Here is a 26798-nt window from a genome sequence, read left to right as displayed (position 1 = left end):
GCCTCCTTTAATTACTATGACGGAAAACTATGGAAATGCAAGTTGAATGTAATGGACACAGTATTTATAGAGTATTTACTGCAATATGTTTGTGGAATATTAAGAACTCACCTATATATGTCATTATTGTCCCTAGTAGAATGCAAGTTTCTTTTTTTTCTGGGGAGGTAAGAGAAGAGGAGCCAGGGAGTCAAGAGTCTGAATGTAAGCTTCTTAAGGAGGTTTTTTTTTGTTTGTTTGTTTGTTTTTTTGTTTGTCTTTTGACGTTATATGATTGATTAGCAGTCAGCCTTGTGATGAATTAATGGATGGAATGAGTTGACCTATCCTTTTGTACACATAAAGCAGTAATTAATAATTGTCATTATGGTAATTAAGCTATCTTTCTTTGCATAAAGAAAATGTTCTGCTAACAAACTAGAGATAATGGAGAGTAATTTTTTTTTTTTTCTTTTTGCCTCCGACCTAAAAGGGCCAGAGTAAGGGTCCAGCCTGGGAGAGAGCTGTTGTCAGTCATTTCCTAAAGAGTCTTTTTAAACCAGTCGGAGAGTTTTTCCCGCTGCTGTTGTTGTTTTCTTTAATTGGAACAGATAGTAGAGAATTCAAGCCAGGAAGTCTGAACCAGCTTTCATAACTTTTAAAAAATCTAAGCACTTTTGTTGAGTTCACCAGTGTTTTTCCTCCTCACCTGTCCAATCATTTTCCACCAGAGAGGGCACATCTCCTAGACTTCCCAGAGCCCGGTTCCTTCTCCGTACCAGGAATTGCAAAGAACTGTGTAATACTTTTACCTGATACCTTTGTCCCTTGCCAGGGGCCATGAGAATAAGCTTTGGAGAGAATTTCTTAGACAATCTGTGACTCGTGGAGTTTTTACCGTCTAAGAAAACAAAGTCCCGATAGGAAACACTCGGTAAAATGACGTCTCATCAAAATAGAGAGAATTCATCAGAAACAAAGTAGTTTGTCCTATTTTCCTCGACTTAATTTTCCTTACTCTTGGATATTGGTAGAAGGTATTTTGAAAAAAAAAAAAAAATTAAGCTATCATTTAAAAAAATGCAATCTAAAAAGAAAAAATTAAAGATTAAAAGTGTGTGTGTAAATCATAGTTAAAATCGTTATTGTGTTATGTTCTCACCACAGAAATTATGTAACAAATAAGATGCTGAAGGAAAGTACAGAATAATTGTTGAAAATGTTAATGGCAGAGAGGTCACTGATTCAAGGTGAAGAAAGACACACATTTTTGAACATGATTTATTTTGCTAAATTTTGCTTATTTGCTACAGGAATAAGTGTCTTTCTTTTTTTTTCTGATAAGGGAAAGATTGGGACATTGTAGCAGATAGAGATAGAACTCTCCCTCTCCCCCCCCCCAAAAAAAAAAGAGTCGTTGAAGCATTTTTCCAAATTTACAGAAGAGAAGGAAGTTCTAGAGGAAACGCAAACAAGGCAGCCTTGAAAATAATATGTTGGATTTATTCTGTACCTAAAAAAAGAACAACTGTGTAATAGAGATGCATGGCTTCAGATAATCCCTTTTTCCTGTCCATGGGTAAATGTTTCTCCTTTTTCGGAGTTTTAAATTCAGAGCCAAAGAAATTTCATTCAGGTGCTTTAGGTAAGTAGACATTATTCTGACAAACAGCCAGACTGCCCACTATTTTTTGGAAAATTATGTGACCAGATCAGAATAGCCTCTTTTCTCTACAGCTCCTCCCAGGTGCCGGTGACTAAGCTACCTAGAAGACCCACGGTGATCTCATAAACTTTCCCAGCGACTGAGGCGCGGTAGGGCTGGGCGAGGGGCGGGGGGAGAACGGGAAGGGAGAGGGGGAGTAGGTATCGAGCTAGGGATCAAAGGAGAATCCGGAGGACCTTTTCACTCCCGAGAGATGGATGTTTAGCGGACACCTGGGTAAGAATTAAAAAGATTAAAGGGAAGGAATTCTCTTGGATAAGGAGGAGATGGAGAGGGAAAGAGAGTTGATTCTGGAAAGAGCAGCTAAGATAGCAAATTTTGAGAGACCCCTGGAGGTAGCCTAGGAGCGGGTGGGGCTGGGAAGAAAGGGAATGCTTGTTTGGGGAGTTTGAGAGTTTGAGAGAAGGGTTTATCGGTGGTCTGCCAGGTTTCAGTGCTTTCTGGCTCTAGGTTGTCTCACTTGAACCCAAATTCCCTTTTGCAAACAGATTTCCTTTAGAGGGGATCTTGTTTATTTCTGAGGAAGGACCAGAAAGAAAGCAGAAGAATGTTTAATTTAACATGTTATTACGCTAATAAAATTTTACTGTGACTTCAACACCTGTGGTAAAATGAGAGTTAAAATCTTAAGTAGAACAAAATAGCTAACCACATGCCCATTTTTCTAAATATCTGGTGGGAATGGGGGAGGGGTGGCTGCAGGAGAAGCGGGTCCGCATGGGTGTGACAATCCTAAAACTGGACCTGGGTTCTACATGCTGAGGGTGTCTCTGACCCGAAAGTTGTGATTTCATATATATAAAATTTTAATATGGGGGCCTGAACTTATGACTATATATCACATTACCCAGTGATTGAAGAAAAAACTGGAGACAATTGTGTTTGCCAGAAAAAAATATTTTTATTCCAACTTTTGAAGAATATTTTAAGATATTTAAATGAGTTTTTCTATTTCTAAAACTGGACATATGAACAAAGAGATAAATTTTCCTGGACTTTGTCCACTGATTTACCAGAATTTCTAGATTATAGATAAGACAGAACTTTGCACTGTAAGAGGGAGGAGGCAGAGAAGAGTGAAGAATGAGGGGTGGGGATTTCCTCTTGCTAATTACCTTTATACTTTACTGAGGATACACAAGTGTGGCATTTATTCACCTTCTGTCTCCTGTAGTAGTTCCAGGTGTGATGCCAGGCTCTTGCTCTAGCTAGCATAAATACTTAGTGACAGCTGGAGTGCCCAGCCTATACTAAATTTCCCTTAGATCAACAACATAAGGGATGTTGGAGGCTGGCTCTGCGAGTATCTGCCAAGAAGAAACTAAAGAAGAAAAATATCTCTGTGGCTGGTTTGGAATAAGATTTGATGTACTGAGAGTCTGATCATCATTTGTGCTTTGTAATTTATTTCTACCTTCTAAGAACTTAGTTTTTTGCCCATGGACTTCAGTTTTCCATAATGATTGTTAAAAAATTATATTTCTGCCAAAAACAGTATCTGTGGGCTTTGGGATGTCTAATGCTCTTGCTCACAGCTATTCTGAAAATGTCTGACAACTGGGATTGTGACTTCAGTGACTTGGGAATGGAGTCTCTAGACCTCTGGAAGCAAACCTGCAAGGATAAACTCTATCAGTCCCTGAAATTGCCACCCAAGAACTCCATCAACTGCTCTCTGATCATCAGAGGGGACCCTGATGCTTTGGCCCAAGCAGCCTTGTCCAAGTTGGAGATCAAGTTAAAAAGGAAGCCTCTGAATGAGACTCATTATCTCAACTTGACCGGTGACTGTGCTTACTTCAGGACCAGTCAGAGGTTCATTCAATCCCCCTTGAGTAAGGAGGAGGCCGATTTCCCCATTGCATATTCCATGGTGATTCATGAAAAAATTGAAAACTTTGAGAGACTTCTGAGGGCTGTGTATGCCCCACAGAACATCTACTGCATCCACGTGGATAAGAAGTCTCCAAAAGCCTTCCAGGAGGCAGTAAGGGCCATTAGCTCATGTTTCTCAAATGTCTTTGTGGCCAAAAATCTGGTCCAAGTGGTGTATGCTTCCTGGTCCAGAGTACAAGCAGATCTGAACTGCATGGAGGAATTGCTCCAGAGTTCTGTGCCCTGGAAATACCTTTTGAATACCTGTGGGACTGATTTCCCCATAAAGACCAATGCCGAGATGGTGAAGTCTCTCAAGATGTTGAACGGGAAGAATAATATGGAATCAGAAATACCCACTCCCTACAAAGCAAGTCGCTGGAAATATCACTATGAGGTCAAGAATCAGATATACAAGACTAAAACAGAAAAGAAGCCCCCGCCTCATGGCTTGCCTATGTTCACAGGGAGTGCCTATATTGTGGCTTCCCGAGACTTTATTCAACACCTCTTTAAAAACCCAGATGCTCAAAAGTTTATAGAGTGGGTGAAGGACACCTATAGCCCTGATGAACATCTCTGGGCCACTCTGCATAGGATGCCCTGGATGCCTGGTTCTGTTTCTTATCATGAAAAGTACCATAGCTCTGACCTGAATGCCATTGCCCGGTTTGTGAAGTGGCAAGGCATTGATGGTGATATCAGCCAGGGGCATCCTTATCCCCACTGCACTGGAATTTACCAGCGAGGTGTTTGTGTGTATGGGGCTGGAGACTTACACTTTATGCTCCAAAGTCACCATCTGCTGGCCAACAAGTTTGACCCGAAGGTAGATGACAATGCACTCCAGTGCCTGGAAGAATATCTGCGGTACAAAGCCATTTATGGGAAGGAGCTCTGAGGGAGAAAATGTGGCCACCTATTGGGTAGAGACTAAGAAACTCAAGCATGTAAGGAATCTCATAGCACAGTGTGATATGGCTGTAGAGAAATTTAATCCTGAACTTTTGTGGCACCCCCAAAGATGAGAGATTTCTTCTTTCAGATCAGCATTTAGAATCAATGGTAAGCAGGACTGGAATTAAGAGGTGATTTCTGCTCTCTATGGTTGCTGCTTATATTATGTCCTTCTTTAACACTAGTGAGAGTGGGTGATATGGTAAAGAAGGGGGGAGTAGAGGAGCAAATGTAAGGGAGGGAGACAGGGAGACCTTCACTTAAGTTACTATTCTATCCAACTTTTCTCTAGGACATGGAAAAGATATTTCTTGGGGTACCTGACTCATTACTGGACAGGAACCAAGAATTTGGATAGCAGTCCAAGTGAGTTATGGGTTTTGTCCGTTTGGTGTTGTGAAAAGAGCATCAGATTGTTGGAATGCAACAGTCCAGATTCGAGCCTTGGCTCTAACATGTAATAGCTCTGTGTGCATAAATGACATCTCTGAGCCACACATGCTTGAGCTGTGAAATGGGGATAATAATCCTGGTAGCACTACCTGCCTCAGAGGAGTGTTGTGAGCCATTTTATTTTTAGAAAGTATAAAATACAATGCAATTATTAGTCATTTAGAAAGGTGTAACTTATACTCTTTGTAGGGACAGCCCCCTTTAAGAAATCATTCCTTCCTCCGTTCCAGCTTTGGGGATTCTCAGAGAGAGGAAGAGAAAATTAGATCTAAATTCAAGATGGGGTAGCATCTCCCTAATCTCCTAGGAGAAATGATAAAAGAAATAAATGTGAGACCTGGTTGGGGGAATTCCCCTTAAATTAGACTTTGGGCTTTATATTGCTATTTGGAAACACTTGAATTGTGGCTGGCTCTTTCCAGCCAGTCTAGATGTTCAGGCACTTGGGAAGAAGTAAAAAGGAGAGAAAGCTCATTTTGAGGGGATTGAGGTGGAACTTTTCTAATGTGTTTACATGGCCATATGTGAATAGAATAAAGGAGAAAGAAGAGTGTTATAATCTGTCTCTTGGGGAAGCTCTGCTGTTTTCTTAATCAGAGCATGAAATTTTGAGATGCAAATTGTCTGGTGAAGTCTTTGAAATTGTAACTTATTTTTGAGAGTGACTGGGATGTACTCAGTGCCTACTGAATTGCCTTTCTCCTGTGGAGACAATATGTTTATTTTTTGAAGTTCATTCAGAGAAATTTTGCTTTCTGAAGCTTCAGATGAAATTAAAGATATATTGAATTCAAATCCTTCCTTAAGCTTATTAACTTTCTTACTGAAAAAAATCATTCAACTTAGTCTATCTCAGTTTCCTCTTCTGAAATAGGGGGAAATAATAACTCCTACCTCACAGGGTTGTTGTGGGGATCAATTGGGATGATATATGTGAATCACTTATTAAATTTTAAAATATAATATAGACATATATATAATTATTATTATTACTACTGGTAATAGCCAGACTTTTGGAGGATAATGGTATAATATAAATTTTATGCTGTCTTTTGTTTATGAATACATGTCTTCCATCCTGTAGCATCAATTTTTCTAAAAATGTTGTATTTTTTAATATATTGAATACTCACATTTATAATGATTAATAGCTTCTTATTTTCACTTTAAAATGATTTTCCCTTGGTAGTGACTCCTAACCTTTTAGCTTGAGGTTTCACTATGTTCCCATTTATATATTCCCTCTTAAAAATAACTATGTAATGAATCCTTTTGTTATATATATCATTGCATTAATGCACCCTCTTCTCTCCCTCCCCCAAGCCAAATTATCTGTTGTGGTATAGGAAAGAGGAGAGAGCTGGTGGTGTATCAGGAAGACCTGATTTGAAGTTCAGTTTTTGACACAGACTGTGTGACCTGATTAAACCCTAATTTCTCTAGGTCCCTAGTAGTTATCTACAAATTACAGAGTCTGAATTAGAGAGAGGAAGTTTCCTTGCTGAGACTTCCCTGTATCACTGAAATCAAAAGCCCAGTAAAAAAAAAAAAAAAAACCAATAACAATGAATAAAAATTTGTAATGGGTATTTTAAGCTGTGGCCCATTGGGGCAAAGATGACACTTCTCTTTTTATTTTTTTTTCTATTTTTTTATTAAAGCTTTTTATTTTCAAAACATATGGACGGATAATTTTTCAACTTTGACTCTTGCGTAGCCTTGTGTTCCAAATTTTCCCTTCCTTCCCCCATCCCCTCCTCTGGATGGCAAGCAATCCACGATATGTTATATATGTTAAATCCAATATATGTAAACATATGTATGCAATTATCTTGCTGCATAAGAAAAATCAGATCAAAAAGGAAAGAAAATGAGTAAAAAAAAAAAAACAAAATGCAAGCGAACAACAACAAAAAGAGTGAGAATGCTTTGTTGTGATCCACATTCAATTCCCACAGTCCTCTTTCTGGGTGTAGATGTATCTCTTCATCACAAGATCATTGGAACTGGCCTCCATCATCTCATTGTTGGAATTGATCATCGCATAATTTTGTTGTTGTTGTGTACAATGATCTCCTGTTCTGCTCATTTCACCCAGCATCAGCTCATGTAAGTCTCTCCAGGCCTTTCTGAAATCATTCTGTTGGTCATTTCTTACAGAACAATATTATTCCATAATATTTATGTACTATAACTTATTCAGCCAGTCTCCAATTGATGGGCATCCACTCAGTTTCCAGTTTCTGGCCACTACAAAGAGGGCTGCCACAAACATTCTTGCACATGCAGGTCCCTTTCCCTTCTTTAATTTCTCTTTAGGATATAAGCCCAGTAGTAACACTTTTGGGTCAAAGAGTATGCGCAGTTCGATAATTTTTTGAGCATAATTCCAGATTGCTCTCCAGAATGACTGCATCTGTTCACAATTCCATCAACAATGTATCAGTGTCCCAGTTTTCCCACATCTCCAACATCTGTCATTTAAAGTTGCCACTTCTCCAGCAGAGTAGTCATGGACTTCAACAAGGACATGGACTCCCACATATCATACTACCAGACCTAAAGTCAGGAAGACCTGAGTGGAATCCCATCTCTGACATTTGATAGTCATGTGACCCTGAAGAAGAAATTTAGCCTCTCAGTCTCAGTTTCATCACTTGTAAAGTGGAAATTAAAATAATAGCACCTATTTTATAAGATGGTCAGGAAGATCAAAGCACTACATAATTGTGAGTTATTATTTTTGCATAATAATGGGTGCTATTATTTTAGTACTTCAAGGATAAAGGTCTAGGTTGGTGCTGCCTGAGTACAGATTGCTACATAACTGTGAAAAATAGATATGAAATTAGCTAGACTTGTCATTTGCATTTTCACATTTTCAATTTTAAAAATAGGAGAAAACATCAAAATGTTACTTGAAGTCAAGGACCCACAAATTTTCAATGAGCCCAAACCAAGAAAATGTAAAATAGAAATGCCCATCTTTATATAATTGGCTTCCAAATCTGTATATGCAGCCCTAATTTCTTTCCTGAGTTCTAGTCATTATCTAGTTGCCTACTTGAACACCTCTACTTAGATATAGTATCTGCATCTCAAATTTAACTGGTCCCAAAACAGAATTCATTATTGTCAATCAATCCCCATCCATAACCTAAATCTTCCTCCTTCAACTCCCTATTTCTGCTGAGGGCACCACCATTCACCCCATAACCCAATTTTAATCATCCTCGACTCATCTCTCCCTTATCCTCCATGTCCAATTCATCAACAAATTTTGTTCAATTTACCTCTATAACCTCTCTTCTGTCTATTCACATCCCATCCCAGTTTACCTCATCTCCAATTCTTTCTGGTCTCTATAAGAGTCTTATAATTGATCCCTGCTTCTCCCTCCTCTCCAATTTTTCTCCATATAACTGTCATATTAACTTTCTGGCTACTTCACTCTTCTGCCCCACAAATTTCAGTGATTCCCTATTATTTCCAAGACAAAATGCAAATTCCTAACCTTTAAAACTCTTCAAAATTTTTTCCAACCTGCCTTTTCATATTCATTTTTATTATTCCTTGAACATTCAGCATTGCAGCTAAACTGAACTAAAAAAGTTTTGTTTTTAACCTTTGTGTATTTGCTATCCCATAGTCCTAAAGTAGACTTCTTTCTCATATTTCAAGAATCTGTCTTCAACTCCAGAGCTAATTGACCCATCTTCCCTTCCTTCTACACATACACATACACTCCACTTGCTAGTGTCTTTTTGTCACTGTCTCTCTTTTTCTCTTTTTGTCTGTCTCTGTTTCTCTGTTTCTCTCTCTCTCAAATTTAGTTTGATTTGCACTGAGTAATACCACAAAGCTACATAATTCCTAATTGGACAATTTGATTAGGGTGAGACACAGTCATCTTTGGATGCTCTTGTGTGTTTGTGTCCCCCTGGGCAAAGAGTAGAGTGGGAATGGGAGGTATCTCCTTGCTACATGTGGTCCCACATGAACCCAAAATACTATTCATGGAGAGAATCAGCTTAATTTTAAGCCTATCTATTTTTTCATACTCTAGTTTGGAGTACATATTTATTCTCAGTCTCTTTGGCTTTTTTTGTTGTTGTTATTTTGCTTTTAGACAGGTTTGTATCTTACTAAAAGGACATACATTTTACACACATACATTTTAAACGTAATTTTATGTTATATATATGCACAAATATACTACATATACTGTATATACTGAAAAATATATGCATACATTGTATATATTTATACATATATTATATATACATATACACACTACATATACTATATATAAACATACACACATGATACATAAATATATATGCATGTACTATACACACACACACACACATATATATATATATATATATATATATATATATATATATATATACATATCTGTATAGACATACATATACATTCAACATGTAACCTAGGTTTGCATAATCTTGAAAAATTACCTAATCTTATATGGGATGGGACTCTTTCAGGAATATCAAGAATAAAGCCAAATGCATATACACACATACATATTATATACATAAATATATATATATACACACATATACATATATATTTATAAACATACATATACGCATACAAGTATTACTTTTACTAGAGACAGAAGAGGGTATTAGGGGACCCACCAAGCGGGCACTGCCTCGGCAATTACAGCACACAATTAAAAGTATGTACTTATTAAGCACCTAATATATGCCAGGCACTGTTCAAAGTCAAAAGAAGAACAAATCAAACCTTCAAGGAATTTACTTTGTTACTGAGGAGACAACACGAGAGTGGGACAGAGCACCCCCAAAGTCTTAGTGCAGGAGTAAGCTCCACCTAGCTATTTATCCTTAAGAAACACATATAAAGAGATTGAAGGCAACCTTGTGTTGGGGTCGGGGTGGGAGAGACTATGTCTCATCATACTCTGGACTGTCCAATGAAGGATTGTGTAGCTTTGTGGTATTACTGAGTGCAAGTCAAACTAAATGTGAGAGAGGGCAGTGGGAAGGGGCAGAGGGGAGAAAGGGAGAGAAAGAAAGGCAAAGAGAGACTTATTGTGTGAATAAATGCTAAACTGAATTGAATTATATCTTCTAGCAGCTGAGGGGATCAGGAAAGGCTTAATATAAAGTTAGAGACTGAATTGCAGTTTGAAGCAAAACAAGGATTCCAAAGAGGCAAGGAGGAAGCACGTTCCAGGTATGGAAGGCAGTGAAAGTACAGAGGTAGGAGTTATAAGTGAGTGAGGAAGAATAAGCTAGATAGTTTGTGCAAGGAGTGAAGTAATAGCTAATACAGGAAAGGCCAGGTTGAAAAGATCTTTAAATTCCAAATATAGTAACTTTATATTTGATCTTGTACGTAAGAAGGAATTACTGGAATTTATGGAGGAGGGAAAGAAATAGAACTGCCAAAAAGATCACCATTTTGATGCATGCCATGTGGAAGTTGAAACAAGGTAAGCAATTGATTGGATATTTCAAGGACAGAGAGTAAGGTGTTGGAGGGCTACAGTTTCAAGAATGTAGGTGACAAAGAAGGATAGAGATGTCTTCAACAGAAGTAAAGAAGGAGTAGGTTTGGGGGAAAGATAGAATTGTTTTGGATATGATGGGATTAAGACGGCTATAATTCAAAATGTCCAATAGACATTTTAAGATGGATTACAACTGGAAAGACTAGCTCTGGATATACATATCAGGGAGCCCTTTGCAAGAAAGAGTACTGATGAAATTTCTAGGTGAGAGTAGAGAGGGAGAACAGAAGAGGGCCCAGGACAGAACTTTGAGGTAACTCATAGTTACGGAAATGATATAAAATTTAGGGAGTGGTCAGACACTTATAAACCCTAACAGAACAGAACTAAGAGAGAGTGGCATCATGACAGCCTGGAGAGGAGAGAATACCCAGGATGAGATGTCAGATGCTACTTAGAGGTCAAGAAAAAAGAGACTGAGAAAAGGCCTTTAGGTTTGGCAATTAAGACTTTATGGATAACTTTGGAGACAACAGTCTTAAATGAGTGATGAGGGTAGCAACCAGAATACAGAGGGCTTAGAAGAGAGAAGACTGCCAAATTCTCTTAAATTGCCACATTGATATTTTAAATTTAAATATCAATAGATGCATTTATGCCCAGACTCATACAATTAGCACTTCCAGAGAAGAGATTTGAACTCAGGGTTTGCTGATTCCCACATCCAGCAATTATTTAGTTGCCTTTTTATTTGGTAGCTAAGTAACAGAGTGGATAGAATGGCAAAACTTGACTTTGGCCCTGGACCACTTAATCTCTCTTAACCTCCATTTCCTTATCCTTAAACTGGGGGTAATAATAGCACCTGCCTTGAAGAATCATTGTTGTGAAGATCAAATGAAATAGCCTGTAAAGTGCTTTGCAAATCTTAAAATATAAATGTTAACTATTATTATTTTAGGGCTTAATCTACCATCCTAATACGGATACTAAATAAATGTTTGTTGAATGGAATTATATAACATTTCCATATCAGAACTGCCAAATACTTAACTCATATTCTCAATGTGATTAAGAGATCTTATTATTTATTTAATCAATGAACCCGTGATTTTTTTTCCTGTACACCATATCTTTTCTTTACTCTCCTCTTAGAGTACTGGTCAATGAATGAAAAGGGTGACCATATGTATTTTCTCCACATTAGCTGCATTTTCTCCATTATGAGTCATATCACATAATGTCCACAGTTTCATTCATAATTCCTCTCAATGTAATCTTGGGCTGTGTGGTTTTGCATTGTTTTGGTTTTTTTCTGATAGCAAAAGCAATCAAAGAAGAAAAGAAAAAATGTCTCATTGGATGGAAGTAAGCAAGCATAAAGTGAAGGGATGGAAGTCAAAGAGCTGGGTTTTAAAAACAATTATGCAAGTCCAGTACATCTGTTTTGACCAATGTGCAGGGTCACACAGTCTCCACACTTTAGAAGTTGTAGGAGGAGGTCAGAATTTGAAAATTAATTCATTGGAATTATCTAGTTGAGCTCTCATCTCTTGCATAAATAATTCCATTGAAATGTTTACATATACTATAACCTCTTGTAAACTCCAGAGGAAGGCCATCAGGATAGTGTTATTGTTCAATCATTTATTTTAGTTCTCTCAAAACTCTTCATGACTCCATAGAATTTTCTTGGCACAGATCCAGGAATGAGTTGCCATTTCTTTTTTTAGTTCATTTTGTAAGTGAGGAAGCTGAGGTAAAAAGCATTAAAGTACATCTAGGAAGTGTCTTAGGCTGGATTTGTGCTCATGAAGATGAATTCCTGCTCCAGATTGGAATGGGCTGCCTCAAGAGGTAGAGGCTCCCCCTTTTTAGAGATTTTTCAAGAGGAAGCTTGATGACCACTTGTTGGTCATGTTATTATTGTAAGTATATAGAATGGAGCAGATGACCATAAGAGTCCCCTCAGCCTCTCAAAATCTGGGATTCTTTATAAGATGGGGAAAGCTGAACTCTATACTCAGGGTCTCCTGCCTTATGTTCATTCCCTTCCTTGAAATCTCACATCTAAATTGAGGTTGGATTTTCTTGAAACTTTAGGGAACACACACCTCTTAGATGGAGTTATTTTTCTTCTCAGATGCAGGCAAATTGCTGTATATAAATGATGGGGTGAATAGACCCCAACAAAACACCCTGTCCCTGACAGCACCCAACTGAGTGGGCCCCATGAGGAGCCATCTGATCCTGTGGAGTTGTCTTATATTGACTGAGCTATCCTGTACTGACACACCCACTGTTACCTTATACAGTCTGAAAGTTAAGCTATAGACCAACTCTCAAGTTGTCTTGTAGAAACGGGACAACCATGACTACCAGTTGACTTACTGGCACACACAATTAGTGTAGTTAGCATTCCTTGCTCTAGGTACTCACCTACAAAAGGCTCCACCTCTCCACTCTTTGAGTTGATTAGGAACTTTGCCCACCTTATAGCCTTACAATAGATATTTGTCCATTGACTGGAGATGTTTTGAGCCTGTGAATTCCTTCTGGGTGACTTCTCACCTTCATGACTTGTTGGACCTCATCATAAATTATACTCTATTATTTTGTTGCCAAGTTTTGGAAAACTCTCAATTAGGTAGGTAAGCAGGAAAGCAGGTCTGGACTATCCAGGGCTAGCCTTATGCTAGGATTAGAATGCAAATGAAACAAACAACTGACCTCAGAGAATTTGCAATCTAATTAGAGAAATAAAGTACAACCAATAGACATGAAATAACTAGAAAGAAAATCTAGAGGAATTATAATTATGTGATGAGTGCCTTAAAAAGCAAGCCATGAGTGGCTCACCCCCTGGAAGAGGGGTTATTTGAGCTGGGCATTAAAGGATAGGATTTGGTAACTTGACACAACAGAAAGACCAAAAGATGTGCAATTCAAAAACCAGAGTTCAGATCTTGGCTCTGACACTTACTACTATGTAACTTTGGGCAGATCACTAAATTACCCTTGGTCCCAGTTTCCTTCTCTGTAAAATATGACGTAGGTTACACCTGCCTCCACATTATTGTGGGGGTTAAAATTATCCCACTACAATAAAAGTGATTGATGCAGAGCCCTGAGCTAATAGCACTTTATGATAGGGTCGGTCCATAGTCTCTTCCAATGAAATGGATCTCATTTCTTCCTCCCAATCTGTAATGCCTCCTTCTAAGACCTTATTTTTTTATAGGACTAGATTTCTAATCATTCAAAAACAGCTATACCAAATAAATAATACTTCCATTGATTAATATAGAATGCATAAGTTAAAATAAGCAAAATAATATTTTAGCAAAGTCACATGTTGGGTGAAATAAGGAATATCTCCACACAGCATGGATAGACTTCTCCTTAGATTAGGAAGGAGGAAGCATACAAGCTATGACAGTCAGTGACCTAGTGGTCATAAGATGGTCACCTGTTCCTTTTGGGAAAGAACTTGGTAGGTATTGGTCCAGAAAACAAAAATATTTGGGGGGAATTTTACATGTAATTGTCATCTCTGCCTGCTGGTTGGTTACCATAACAAGGAAAAACAAGGGTGGAAGGATTTAATTTCCTATAGTTAAGTAAGTGAATTTAGAATTTATAGCTCACAGATCTAGGGCCTTATATACAGAACTTGAATATAATTCTATCAAAGTGAATAATACTGATTAGAATAAAGGAGGGATCCAATGAATTATTTCTCACATTCTCCTTAAATCTAGGAACCACAAATTAGTCAAGCTGCTTCCTTCGCACATTAGTTTTTTCTTTGCCAGCTCTAGTTCCTACTAAAGAGTACTTTTTGAAACTCACCCATGGCCATTCGAATTATTTGTACTTCCTAAGTACCAAACAGAAGAAATTAAGGGCCATAACCACTGTTTCATCTCCTGTGGCAGAACCTGTGGCACTGGGAATCAAGTTTGTAGGATAAGGATAGAATTATAAAATAAGCTCATGGAAATGATAAAATAAAATTGTAATTACAGGACTTTATCATTGAGAAAGAAGTATTTTAGGTCTTATCCAATTTAGTTCCCTCATTTTACAGGTGTGAAAACGGAATACTTAGATGGAGTACTCAAAGTCATATAACCCAGTCAAGTCAACAAGCCTTATGTAAAGCACCCAATATAGGTCAGATACTGTGCTAAACCTATAGAAAATGAAAAGAAAGTTAAAACAACAATCTCTGCTTTCAAGGAACTCACATTCTAATGGAAGAGGGGGGGAAATGCAATGCAAACAATTAGCTACAAACAAAATATATATAGGGCAGACAAGGTAATCTCACAGGGAAGGCACTAGCACCCTTAAGGGGACTGGGAAAGGTTTCATGGCAGAAAGGGGGATTTTATCTAAGACTCAATAAAAGTCAGGGAAACCAAGGAGATTTGGAAGGAGAGAATTTCTGTGGTGTGGGGACACCAGTGAAAGGCACCCAGAGGTGGTGCAGTGGATAAAGCATGGACCCTGGCATCAAGAAGACCTGAGTTCAAATGTGATCTCAGACACTAGCTAGCTAGAAAAGCTTGCCTCTCCTCTTCCCCTCCACTCCCCCTAAAAGACATTTAGTTGGGTATTAGAATCTTATATAAGAGCAAGGAGGCCAGTGTCACTAGATCATAGAATATGTGGAAGAGAGTAAATTATAAGATTGGAGAGGTAGGAAGGGGCTAAGTTTTTGAAGTGTTTTAAAAGCCAAGCAAAAGATTTTATATATCTAATCCTGGACAAGTAATAACTATCCAATGAATGGGGATGGAAGGGTTGACGTAGAACTTTGATTTAGGAAGAACACTGAGTGGAGAATGAATAGGAGTGAGGAAAGTCAGGGAATGGCACTAGAAGGCTACTAGAATAGTACAGGCAGAAATTTATGAAGGTCTGTACTGGGATGGTAGCAATTTCTGAGAGGTGCTTAGAACTAGAATCCAAGTCTCCCAATTCTTCATTAAGTTGTTGTTGGGGGATGGGGGGAGGAAGTGAGTGGTGGTTGTTGGTGAGAAGTGTTTGGAGATGGTTGTTGTGGTGGTGGTGGGGGGGTGATCCTTCCATTTTCAAGTTGGCCATCCTTTCTGCCAGAGAGGCTCTTCACTGACTCCAGGCTATTCTGAGCCTCTTATCACTTTGAATTTCTTTTACTTCCCTCAGGTGTAGTGTCCCTCACTGTAGTGCCACATTTAGATTTGTCCTCTCTTTTTGGCACTGTGCACTCTTCCTTCTTCCTCCCTCTTTAGCTCCTCAACAAGAAAAAACAATATTCCTATAATTAGAAAATTTCAACCTGGTGTTAAGAGGAAAGCAATCTTAAATAAAATAGTTTGCACTGATGAATCAATGACTCACAAACTTAATGCTTCGATGGATATGTAATCTTAAAGAGGTGAGTTCTCTCTCAGAACTGGGAACAATGGCCAAAGGCCCCACCCTATTCAGGTTATACTTATTTTTCTTTAAAAGATATCGAAACTATCCCTAAGAATTATTTAGCTCTGGAGATTCTGGCTTTGGACACTCACATAACTTCCTGCTTACCTTAATACAAAAACAGCTTCCTTGGCAGCCTTCTGTCTATACTTCACCAGCTGAATCAGCTTCAGAATACTTAGAACAAGTAAGCAAGTACCCTCTGTGACTATCCTTACCCTATTCCTATTATTCTTCCCCTGTTACAACTAAATAAAACTTGGCTAACTGTTGAATGACTTAGGAATGTCTCATTTCACTACACTCTCACGGTAATAGACTGGAGAGGTCTCTTACACTTCCAGTAGTACAAATCACACCCCATTCATGGCTTTTCATTCCCCATGAAACATCTATACCCTCTAATAAACAGTTCATAGAAGTTCCAGTAAAGATGTTTGAAGCATCCACTCAGTTTCCAGTTTCTGGCCTACAAAGAGGGCTCTCTCTCTCTTTTTAAAAAAAAAATTATTACAGTTTTTTTTTTTTTTTTATTTACAAGATATATGCATGGGTAATTTTTCAGCATTGACTCTTTCAAAACCTTGTGTTCCAACTTTTCCCCTCCTTCCCTCCACCTCCTCTCCTAGATGGCAGGTACTCCAATACATGTTAAATTTGTTAAAGTATATGTTAATTACAATATATATATATATACATATCCATAGTTATTTTGCTGCACAAGAAAAATCGGACTTAGATATAATATAAAATTAACCTGAGAAAGAAATAAAAAATGCAAGAGGACAAGAATAGAGGGAGTGGAAATGCTATGTAGTGGTTCACACTCATTTTCCAGAGTTCTTTCACTGGGTGTAGCTGGTTCTCTTCATTATTGAACAAACGGAACTGATTTGGTTCATCTCATTGTTGAAGAGGGCTATGTCCATCATACAGTATTGTTGAAGTATATAATGATCTCCTGGTCCTGCTCATTTCACTCAGCATCAGTTCATGTAAGTCTCTCCCAGGCCTTTCTGAAATCATCCTGCTGGTCATTTCTTACAGAACAATAATATTCCATAATATTCATATACCACAATTTACTCAGCCAGTCTCCAATTGATGGACATCCACTGAGTTTCCAGTTTCTGGCCACCACAAAGAGGGCTGCCACAACATTCTTGCATATACAGGTCCCTTTCCCTTCTTTAAGATCTCTTTGGGACATAAGCCCAGTAGAAACACTGCTGGATCAAAGAGTATGCACAATTTGATAACTTTTTGAGCATAGCTCCAAATCATTCTCCAGAATTCATAATTCCACCAACAATGTATCAGTGTCCCTGTTTTCCCACATCCCCTCCAACATTCATCATTATTTGTTCCTGTCATCTTAGCCAATCTGACAGGTGTGTAGTGGTATCTCAGAGTTGTCTTAATTTGCATTTTTCTGATTAATAATGACTTGGAGCATCTTTTCATATGGCTAGAAATAATTTCCATTTCTTCATCTGAAAAGTGTCTGTTCATATCCTTTGGCCATTTATCAATTGGAAAATGGCTTGATTTCTTATAAATTAGAGCCAATTCTCTATATATTTTGGAAATGAAGCCTTTATCAGAATCTTTGACTGTAAAAATGTTTTCCCAGTTTATTGTTTCCTTTCTAATCTTATTTGCATTAGTTTTGTTTGTACAAAAGCTTTTTAATTTGATATAATCAAAATTTTCTACTTTGTAATCAATAATGATCTCTAGTTCTTCTTTCGTCACAAATTCCTTCCTCCTCCACAGGTCTGAGAGGTAAACTATCCTATGTTCTTCTAATTTATTTATAATCTCATTCTTTATGCCAAAATCATGGACTCATTTTGACCTTATCTTGGTGTATGGTGTTAAGTGTGGGTCAATGCCTAATTTCTGCCATACTAATTTCTAATTTTCCCAGCAGTTTTTGTCAAATAATGAATTCTTATCCCAAACACTAGATATTAAAGTTATTGACTATTTTGTCTTGTGAACCTAACCTATTCCACTGATCAGCTAGTCTATTTCTTAGCCAACACCAAATGATTTTGGTGACCACTGCTTTATAATATAGTTTTAGATCTGATACAGCTAGACCAACTTCATTTGATTTTTTTTTCATTAGTTCCCTTGAAAGTCTTGACCTTTTGTTCTTCCATATGAATTTTGTTGTTATTTTTTTCTAGGTCATTAAAATAGTTTTTTGGGAGTTTGACTGGTATAGCACTAAATAAATAGATTAGTTTAGGTAGTATAGTCATCTTTATTATATTTGCTCGACCTATCCAAGAGCACTTAATATTTTTCCAATTGGTTAGATCTGACTTTATTTATGTGGAAAGTGTTTTGTAGTTTTCCTCACAAACTTTCTTTTGGCTTTCCCTTGGCAGATAGATTCCCAAATATTTTATGCTATCGGCAGTTACTTTAAATGGAATTTCTCTTTGTATCTTTAACTGTTGGAATTTGTTAGTGATATATAAGAATGTTGATGATTTATGTGGGTTTATTTTGTATCCTGCAAGTTTGCTAAAGTTGCAAATTATTTCTAATAGTGTTTTAGTAGAATCTCTGGGGTTCTCTAAGTATACTATCATATCATCTTCAAAGAGTGATAATTTGGTTTCCTCATTACCTACTTTAATTCCTTTCATCTCTTTTTCAACTCTTATTGCCAAAGCTATCATTTCTAATACAATACTGAAAAGTAATGGTGATAGTGGGCAACCTTGTTTCACTCCTGATCTTGTTGAGAATGGTTCTAGTTTATCCCCATTACATATAATGCTTACTGATGGTTTTAAATAGATGCTATTGACTATTTTAAGGAAAAGTCCATTTACTCCTATACTCTCAAGTGTTTTTAATAGGAATGGATGTTGGAATTTATCAAATGCTTTTTCTGCATCTATTGAGATGATCATATGATTTTTGTTAATTTGGTTATTGATATAGTCAATTATGCTAATAGTTTTCCTAATATTGAACCAGCCTGCATTCTTGGTATAAATCATACTTGGTCATCATGTAGCTCTCTTAACATAAGTTATAGATCAAGTTTTAATTACACAAGTTTTTATTTCAGAGAGAAGGTGGTGCCATTAACAATTTTATATAGTTTCTCAAAAGTAATCCAATCCAAGACACACGCCTCTTCCTCTTCAATTCTGGGCACTGTGCATTGCCTAACTCTGTGTGTATGTGTGTGTGTGTGTGTGTGTGTATAACATCTCCTCATTGATGAAAATTGTGTCCCCTTTAATTTTGGGGGGGCCCTGAAACTGTGTCTCCTTACCCCTGTGGGGTAAGGATGATGGTCTCAAGCTCTCCCCTGGGAAAAGCATACCTTTCCCAGACAACACTCTTAAGTTAAGTAGTCTCATTCAATTGGAGATCTTGGCCAGGGACATAATCACCACTCTCTTTTGAATTGGAGATTAGTTCCTGGGAGCAGTTACTCCCAGATTGGGGCCTGGGCTTGAGGCCAGAAAAGCCTCAGAAGTTTAAATAAAAGACGACTCTGAACCCCAAATCGTCACTGATGTCCTAACAGGACCTTGCCCACTGCTGAAGATATTTTCTTCTCAGTGTAACCCACCTTTGCTATATTCCTTGTCCACTAAGAAGGCTGACTTCCTAGCAAGCTCGCTTCTTAGTGTAATTAAATCCCATTCTCTCCACAAACCTGGTGCCTGTATTCATTGGAGTTTGCAAATTCTTTCACAAAGCCTGCCACAGGCCAAGGGAATTTCATCATTTGTACCTCATCATCATCCTCTCTGAATTTTAAAAGGCAATGCTTGTTAAATCAAACCAATTTCAAATTGCTAGCAGTCTGTTGGAGGAGAGGTGGGAAAAGGGGAATTCTTATATTTTAGTTTACAAACAAAAGGCTATGAGGCAGCTAAGTGGCACAGTGGATAGAGCACCAGCCCTGAAGTTAGGAGAACCTGAGTTCAAATCTGATCTCAGACACTAACGCTTCCTAGCTCTATGTGACCCTGGGCAAGTCACTTAACCCCGATTGCTTCAGCAAAAAAAAAAAAAAAAAAAAAAAAAAAAAAAGACTATCACTTATAATTTTGTGTTGGTGATGAGGCCAGATTCGTAGCAAGGCGGTTTTTTGACTTAGAGAGCCCAAATTATTGTAAACAATTTAGATGTTAAGCTAAAGCAAGCAAGGGGGAACATTGTAGGATTTATCTTACCTTAATTTGTTATCTAGTATGCCTTTTGTTTCTTATCCAATATCTTGCATTGACAAAATCATTATGACCCCACTGTTTGACAGTCTGAAAAGTCAACCTCCAGATTATATTTCCCCTATAAAAGACTTATGATAATCCTTAACACCGCCCCCCACCTTTTTTAGGGTTGTGTGACTTGCTAAAGCTAGTTTAAGTCCTCTTTAAGGAGTCTAGAGTTCATTTGGAACTTGCATGGCAAGTTCCTGAATGGTGTCTTTTCCTGGTTAATTATGAATTCTGCTAGGGAACTTAGGTCTTGTCTTTCCCTTTGTCAATTGATAAAATCCTTTTTATTTGCTAACCTCCCCCCCAATATGGATTTAGCCTGCTGCAACACAGTAAAATCTTTGCCTTTTGATTTGAAGATCTAAACCTAAATCTTTTGAGATCCTTGAAACATGGCTCATAGCCCGAATATGCTTTTGGATTCCAACACTCCTAAACCTCAACAGTAGACCTGCAGAAGCTTTCTTTTTGTAGCAGATATGCATACAGCCATAAAAACACTCCTTTAAGAAACAGCTTCCACTTGATATGACTATTTTTTTTTTAAACCTTTGGGCTATTAAGTAACCCAAAGTCATAGCAGATCAGGTAGAAAAGCTGCTTTGGGAAAAAGCAGGAAGAATGTTGTGGGGAAATTTGGAGATAACAGAGAAATCCTTTCTTTATCTTGCAGTAATAGATTTTATTTTACTTTTCTCTGACAAATTATTTGATATAGGATGGCCCTAGACATTATGTAGTCCAACTCTTTCATGGAATGGAGTGGGAGAAAGGAATAAGCATTTATTTGTAAGGGATTCACAAATTTGATCTCATAATAACCTTGGGATGCAAGTGCCCTTTTTATCCCATTTGACATTTGAGGAAATTGACTCAGAGAGAAAATAATTAAGTGACTTGGCCAGTATAACACAGCTAGTAAAATGTCTGAAAATGGATTTGAACTCAGAACTTTTGGACCATAGGCCCAGAATTCTATTTCCTGCATTGCTTAGATGCTATTTAGCTGCCTCCCTTGTTTTGTGGATGAAGTAATCTGAAGTTTGAAAACCTTAAATGAGGTGTCCTGGCTCATGTAGACATCTGGGTGCTTTGACTCCAAAACCAGGGCTCTCTTTTTAGTATACCACACTGCCTATCATCTATTTTAGTAGAGGCAGAACTTGAGCCTGGAACTTTTGACTCCGAAGTTCAATGTTTTCCCCACTACCATCTGGTTGCTTCTATTGACAAAGCTGAGAAGAAACCTGTATCACCAATAATAACAACATATTTTCTCTTTCATGGAGATAACTGGATAACTGATAACTGTGCTTTGATAGCATAACAGTGAAAATTAAATAATGCATTCATCTGATTTAGGACCACTATAAAGGGCAACTAGGGTGCACAGTAGATACAGTGCTGAGTCTGCAGGAAGGAAGCTTCATCTTCCTGAGTTCAAATCTGACCTTAGACACTTACTAGCTGTGTGATCCTAGGCAAATCACTTCATCCTGTTTGCCTCAATTTATTTATCTGCAAAAAGAACTGGAGAAGGAAATGGCAAACCACTCCAGTATATTTGCCAAGAAAATCCCAAATGGGGTCACAAAGTGACAAGCACACTTGAACAATTACAAACTTCTAAGAAGTTGATTGGCTCATTGTTAACTATTTAGAGGTTTTTACAGGAAAAAAAAAATTGATCTGCAAGGACATGAAGTTCACCCAGTCTAACCCTTTCACTGTAGTGATGAAGGTACCTGAAGCTCAGAACAGTTAATTTACTTGCTCAAGGTCACAAAGACAGGGCTGGAATGGTTGAGATTTTTGTTTGTTTGTTTTTGTTTGTTTTTTAAACTCTGAATACACTACTCCAAGTTGCACTATCCTATTCTCCAAACAAGAAAACTGAGGTCAGGAGTCATGGGTTGCTCAAAGTCATATGCTAACTACCAGCACTCTGGCTTTGAGTTTTAAAATCCTAGCTTTACCACTATCCAGATTATGAATTTGGTATTATAACCTCCTCACCTGTAATGATGATTGAAGGGGTCTAATATTCCTTCTGCCTATGAAAAGCTTCTAATAGGAGGGCTAAGACACTGATGAAAGAGATATCACAAATGTGTTCTTCTTGGTTATTCTTTAAGTTTCTATTTGACAACTCCTAAATCAAGCATATCAGATTCAGGACTCATAGCAGGATTAAGTAATAACATTGTTGATAATTCTCACTTCAAGGGCAAGATCCAATTAATCTTGTCTAATGAAAATCAGTCCCTGGTCCCAGGTCTCAGCCCACTGGGTCTATGCATAAAGGACAGGTGTTTGTTTACTTGGGGCATGGCTTTGACTTACATTCCTGTTGCTGCTACCAGCCTATTAATTTGAATATGATGGGGAAATTAATATAAAACTTCCCCTTTTTTGCACCTGTGATCCATTAAGTTTTGTTTATTTTTGCCTCTTATCTGTCAACTCCAGGAAAGCAGAATTTCTTTGTGTTTTATAAAGAAAACTTCCTCTCAGGTAATAACTATTATATGAAGACAGTGTTTCTCTGGAGTCCTATATTATTGGACTATATATTTGACATCCTATATTATTGCTTTGCGTATTGGGGCAGTTTGGAGCATTCTCATTTCGTTAAAAAGGAACACAAAACTTGTATATCTGCTTGACCATTAACACAATCATATTTTCAGAGAATTCAGAAACTCAGAAACTTCTGAGTCCTGGTTTGGTATCAGAGGAAACAAGAGGAACTCTCAAATTAACTTTTTAGGAAAATAATTAGTTGGGGGAGAGATGACAAAATGTATAGAGGGCCTTGTCTAGAGAATGGATTTCAAATCTGGCCTCAGATGCTTACTAGCTCTGTGATTCTGGGCAAATCATTTAACCCTATTAGCCTCAGTTTCCTCTTCTGTAAAATTAGTTGGAGAGAGGAAATGGCAAATTATTCTGTGTCTTTGCCAAGAAAACCCCAAATAGAGTCATGAAGGACCAGACATGACTCAACAACAGAGAAACTACTTTTGACTCTGTTATACAAAATCAAGATAGGGGGAAACACCCTTGAGGCCAGGCTTGCCTCCCTGCTTTTGTCTTTCCTCATTCCACTCAACTCTCACAACTCAACTCAACAGGGCAACTCTGACTTAGTCATCCCCTCCCCAATTTCAACAAACTCCTATTAGCAATCTCTCCTGGAGCCACAAGAACTTAGAATTGATTGTATGACATGGGAGACACTGGCATAGGATGGCCCAGCATGGTGTGCCCTCATCAGAGAAGGTGCTGTGCTCCATGAGCAAGGCAGAATTAAAGTAGCTCAGAAGAAATGAGAGATGTGCAAAGTTAGAGCATCCACATCAAATGTTTATAAGTACTATTTGTGTCTGACTTATGACAGAGCATTCCAAGCTTGTATTGGTCTGATCAGCCACACAATGGACACACTATAACTCAACTCTAACATAATGATGATCCTCTTGGAGAAGAAAGGATAACAACCAACCATCCAATTAGCATTCTCCCATTACCTCCATGATCAAATATAAAATCCTGGTTTTTTAAGTCTTTCACAAGCTGGTACCCAGGTACCTAGGTGGTGCAGTGGATAAAACACTGACTCTGGAGTCAGAAGGATCTGAATTCAAATCTGACTTCAGATACTTACGAACTATGTGACCCTAGGCAAGTCACAGCCCCCCAAAATAACCTTGTACCTTCCTACTTAACTAGTTTTCCACTTTATTCCCCTTGTAATTTGTAATCCAGTGAGATAATTATTACCAGATAATACTTCATTACCTGATGGCATATCTGAACCCTGTCCCTCTTTATTTTCTCCTTCTGGCTTCCTTCAAGTCTTAACTAAAATCCCATCTTCAGCAAAGAAACTTTCTGGTTCTTCCTTCCTTCTGAGCTCATCTCCAAGTTATCCTGTATTTGTCTATTTTGCTTGAAGGTAGTTATTTTATTTATTGCCTCTCCCATTAGATTGTGAACTCCGATGGAGAGGAGCGATTTTTGCCTTTCTTTGTATCTCCTATGTGTTTAAACACAGTCCCTGGCATATAGTAGGAGTTTAATAAATGACTTGTCTTCCATTCTTTCTTCTTTCTTCCACATTACCCGCTGGTGGTTGGCACTTGTGGTATTCTCCATCTAGGCTGGGCTAGTTTTACAGCCACTAGTCAGTTTCCTGCCAAGTGTTGTGATTTAGTCATTTCAATTATTTCCAACTCTTCATGATCCCACCTGGGGTTTTCTTAGCAGATATATTAGAATTTCTTCCTCCAGCTCATTACAAATGAGGAAAATGAGGCAAACAGGATTACATGACTTGTCCATGATCACACAGCTAGTAAACATTTTAAGTCACATTTGAATTCAGCTCTTCCTGATTCCAGATCCAGGGCTCTCTATCCCACAAAGCCACTCCTCCCTGTCAAGGAACCTAGGGCAGGCTTCCTTAAAATTTTTCCACTTATGACCACTTTTCACCTGAGAAATTTTTACATGATCCTGAGTTTTTAGGTATATAAATCAAACATTAACTTATAATAAATCATAATTTTGCAACTCCCATATTCAGTTTGCAACTGACAGTTTAAAAAGCTTAGGTTTAAGCTAATTTTTCCCTTAAATAGGTGATAAAAATGTCCTTGATTAGATCAGGAAATAGACTCAAATAGTAGACTTAGCTCCTTGATTAGCTACTGGAGCTCAGACTTGAGTCTCTCATTGAATCTTACTTAACAGTTACATCTCTGTATGGAGACAAAAGGAGATAGATTCAATTGAACCAACATTTCATCTTTGCCAAGTATCTTTCTCCTGCAATTGTTAAGTAAATGTCCTTTTGTAAAAGGCTATAGGGTATACAAGTATCTCATTTTATTCCCTGGTCCCTATAAAGGAAGGCAATAGATTTTCCAGCCCTGGAATAGTTGTCACTACTTCAAAACATTTAATGAGAGATAATTTGTCCCAGTTCCAGCCTCCTTTGTTTCTCCAGTTCCCCTTCTTAGACAATAATATGAACTATAACTAGATGCTGCACGGTGAGGTGGTGAGAGCACTGTTTTCTTCTAGTCTCCACTCTGATACATGCTTAGTTATATTGTAATGTCAGAGAAACTGAGGCAAGATAGAGATTAGAGAGTTTTAATATTTTATTTGAGAGGGAGAGATTGTTCTGGGGGCAAGACAGGATCCATGTTGTCCCCAGGACTGAATAAATCTCAAAGTATCTAGCAAGGAGTGAAGAATTTCCAGGGATTTTTATAGGACTTCAGTGACAAAGTAAACATAGGCAGAAGGCAGAGAGCACTGGTGAGTGAAACTTTTCAGGAATGGACCATAAATTTGGCTCTGACAGGGTGGGGGTGAGGACCATAAATTCTGATAATTTAGGAAGATCTAGAAGCCAGGATGTCTGAAATAGAAGACATGCTTACCTATCTTTAAATAATCTATCTACAAGTTATGGCTCTATGGAATGCTAATGGTCAGGGCTCCCAGACCTAATTTATATTGGTCCTAATGGTCAGGAAGGAGGGTTGCCATGGAGGCAGAACAATTCAGGGAAACTGAGGTAGAACAATTAAAGGAAACTATGGCATAACAATATGACTTTGATCAAATCACATACCTAGTCTTAATCCATATGCCCAGGTTCTTAATCTATAAAATGGGGATAATACTGTTTAGACTACTAACTTTGTTCTAATAGGGAAAGTCAGCACTTTGTAAAATTGAAAAGTGTCATATAAATACAAATTGTTAATGGAGAAGTAGCAAAAAGAGTATTGGGCTTAAGAGTAGAAAGCCCTGGCTTTTGAGTTTTGGCTCTAATGACAGGCACATATTTCTAGACAAGTCATTTGGGATCTCAGGTTCCCCTTCTGCAAAGTATCAGTAACTTTTTTTTAAATACAAAAACATTTTATTATTTTTTTCCTGATGAAAGGAAGACCTAAAGTAGCAGTATTAACACTCAAATTCCTTGGATGCTGTGAAGAAAACGCTTTTTAAAACTTCAGGTGTTATATAAATATGACCTTTTGTTATTTAGACACCAAAATAAGCCAAGAGAAACACTCACCAAACAGAATTGAGCTGAAAAGCTCAATCTTACCTTCAGCTTTAGCCTCCCACGTCATTAGGGCTACAGGTTCAGGCCATTTAGCTTAGCAGGTAAGAACTGAAAAATGCACATCTATTTTTAACTTCACACAAGAGGTGACATGACAGGGTGGGTAGGTGCTGAATTTGGAATCTAACACTAACTCTGTAACTGGAGATAAGACCATTCATCTCTTGGAGTCTTAAGTTTCTTATCCATAAAAGGATGAAATTGGACTAGAATAGCTTCAACACGGGAGGCTTGGCACCAAGTCAAAAGAGAGTTGTTTTTTTTTTTCATTTTCCCATTTTTTTGGGAGGGTTAAGATATTTGTCCAGTTGTTTAGACTGAAAAGAGAATATAACTGGGTGTTTCCAATATCATGCCGATTTTATTTTCTCAAAAGAAACGTGGAGTAGTGAAAAGAACAATTCACTCTGGGAGTCTGAAAGC

At 37.8% G+C, this 26798-nt stretch overlaps 1 protein-coding gene across 1 annotated transcript; it reads left to right on the top strand.

Annotated features, from left to right (window-relative positions):
* The first annotated feature begins 1871 nt into the window (after positions 1 to 1871).
* On the top strand, positions 1872 to 5785 carry GCNT3 (glucosaminyl (N-acetyl) transferase 3, mucin type). Its single transcript, XM_074294957.1, has one exon. It carries the CDS (start codon positions 3165 to 3167, stop codon positions 4479 to 4481), a length of 1317 nt encoding a protein of 438 aa, XP_074151058.1. The 5' UTR covers positions 1872 to 3164; the 3' UTR covers positions 4482 to 5785.
* The last annotated feature ends 21013 nt before the right edge of the window (positions 5786 to 26798 follow it).

Source organism: Sminthopsis crassicaudata, chromosome 2 (genome assembly GCF_048593235.1).
Source record: "Sminthopsis crassicaudata isolate SCR6 chromosome 2, ASM4859323v1, whole genome shotgun sequence".
Taxonomy (NCBI): domain Eukaryota; kingdom Metazoa; phylum Chordata; class Mammalia; order Dasyuromorphia; family Dasyuridae; genus Sminthopsis; species Sminthopsis crassicaudata.
The sequence above is the reverse complement of the archived record's forward strand: the minus strand, read 5'-3'. Positions and strand labels throughout refer to the sequence as shown.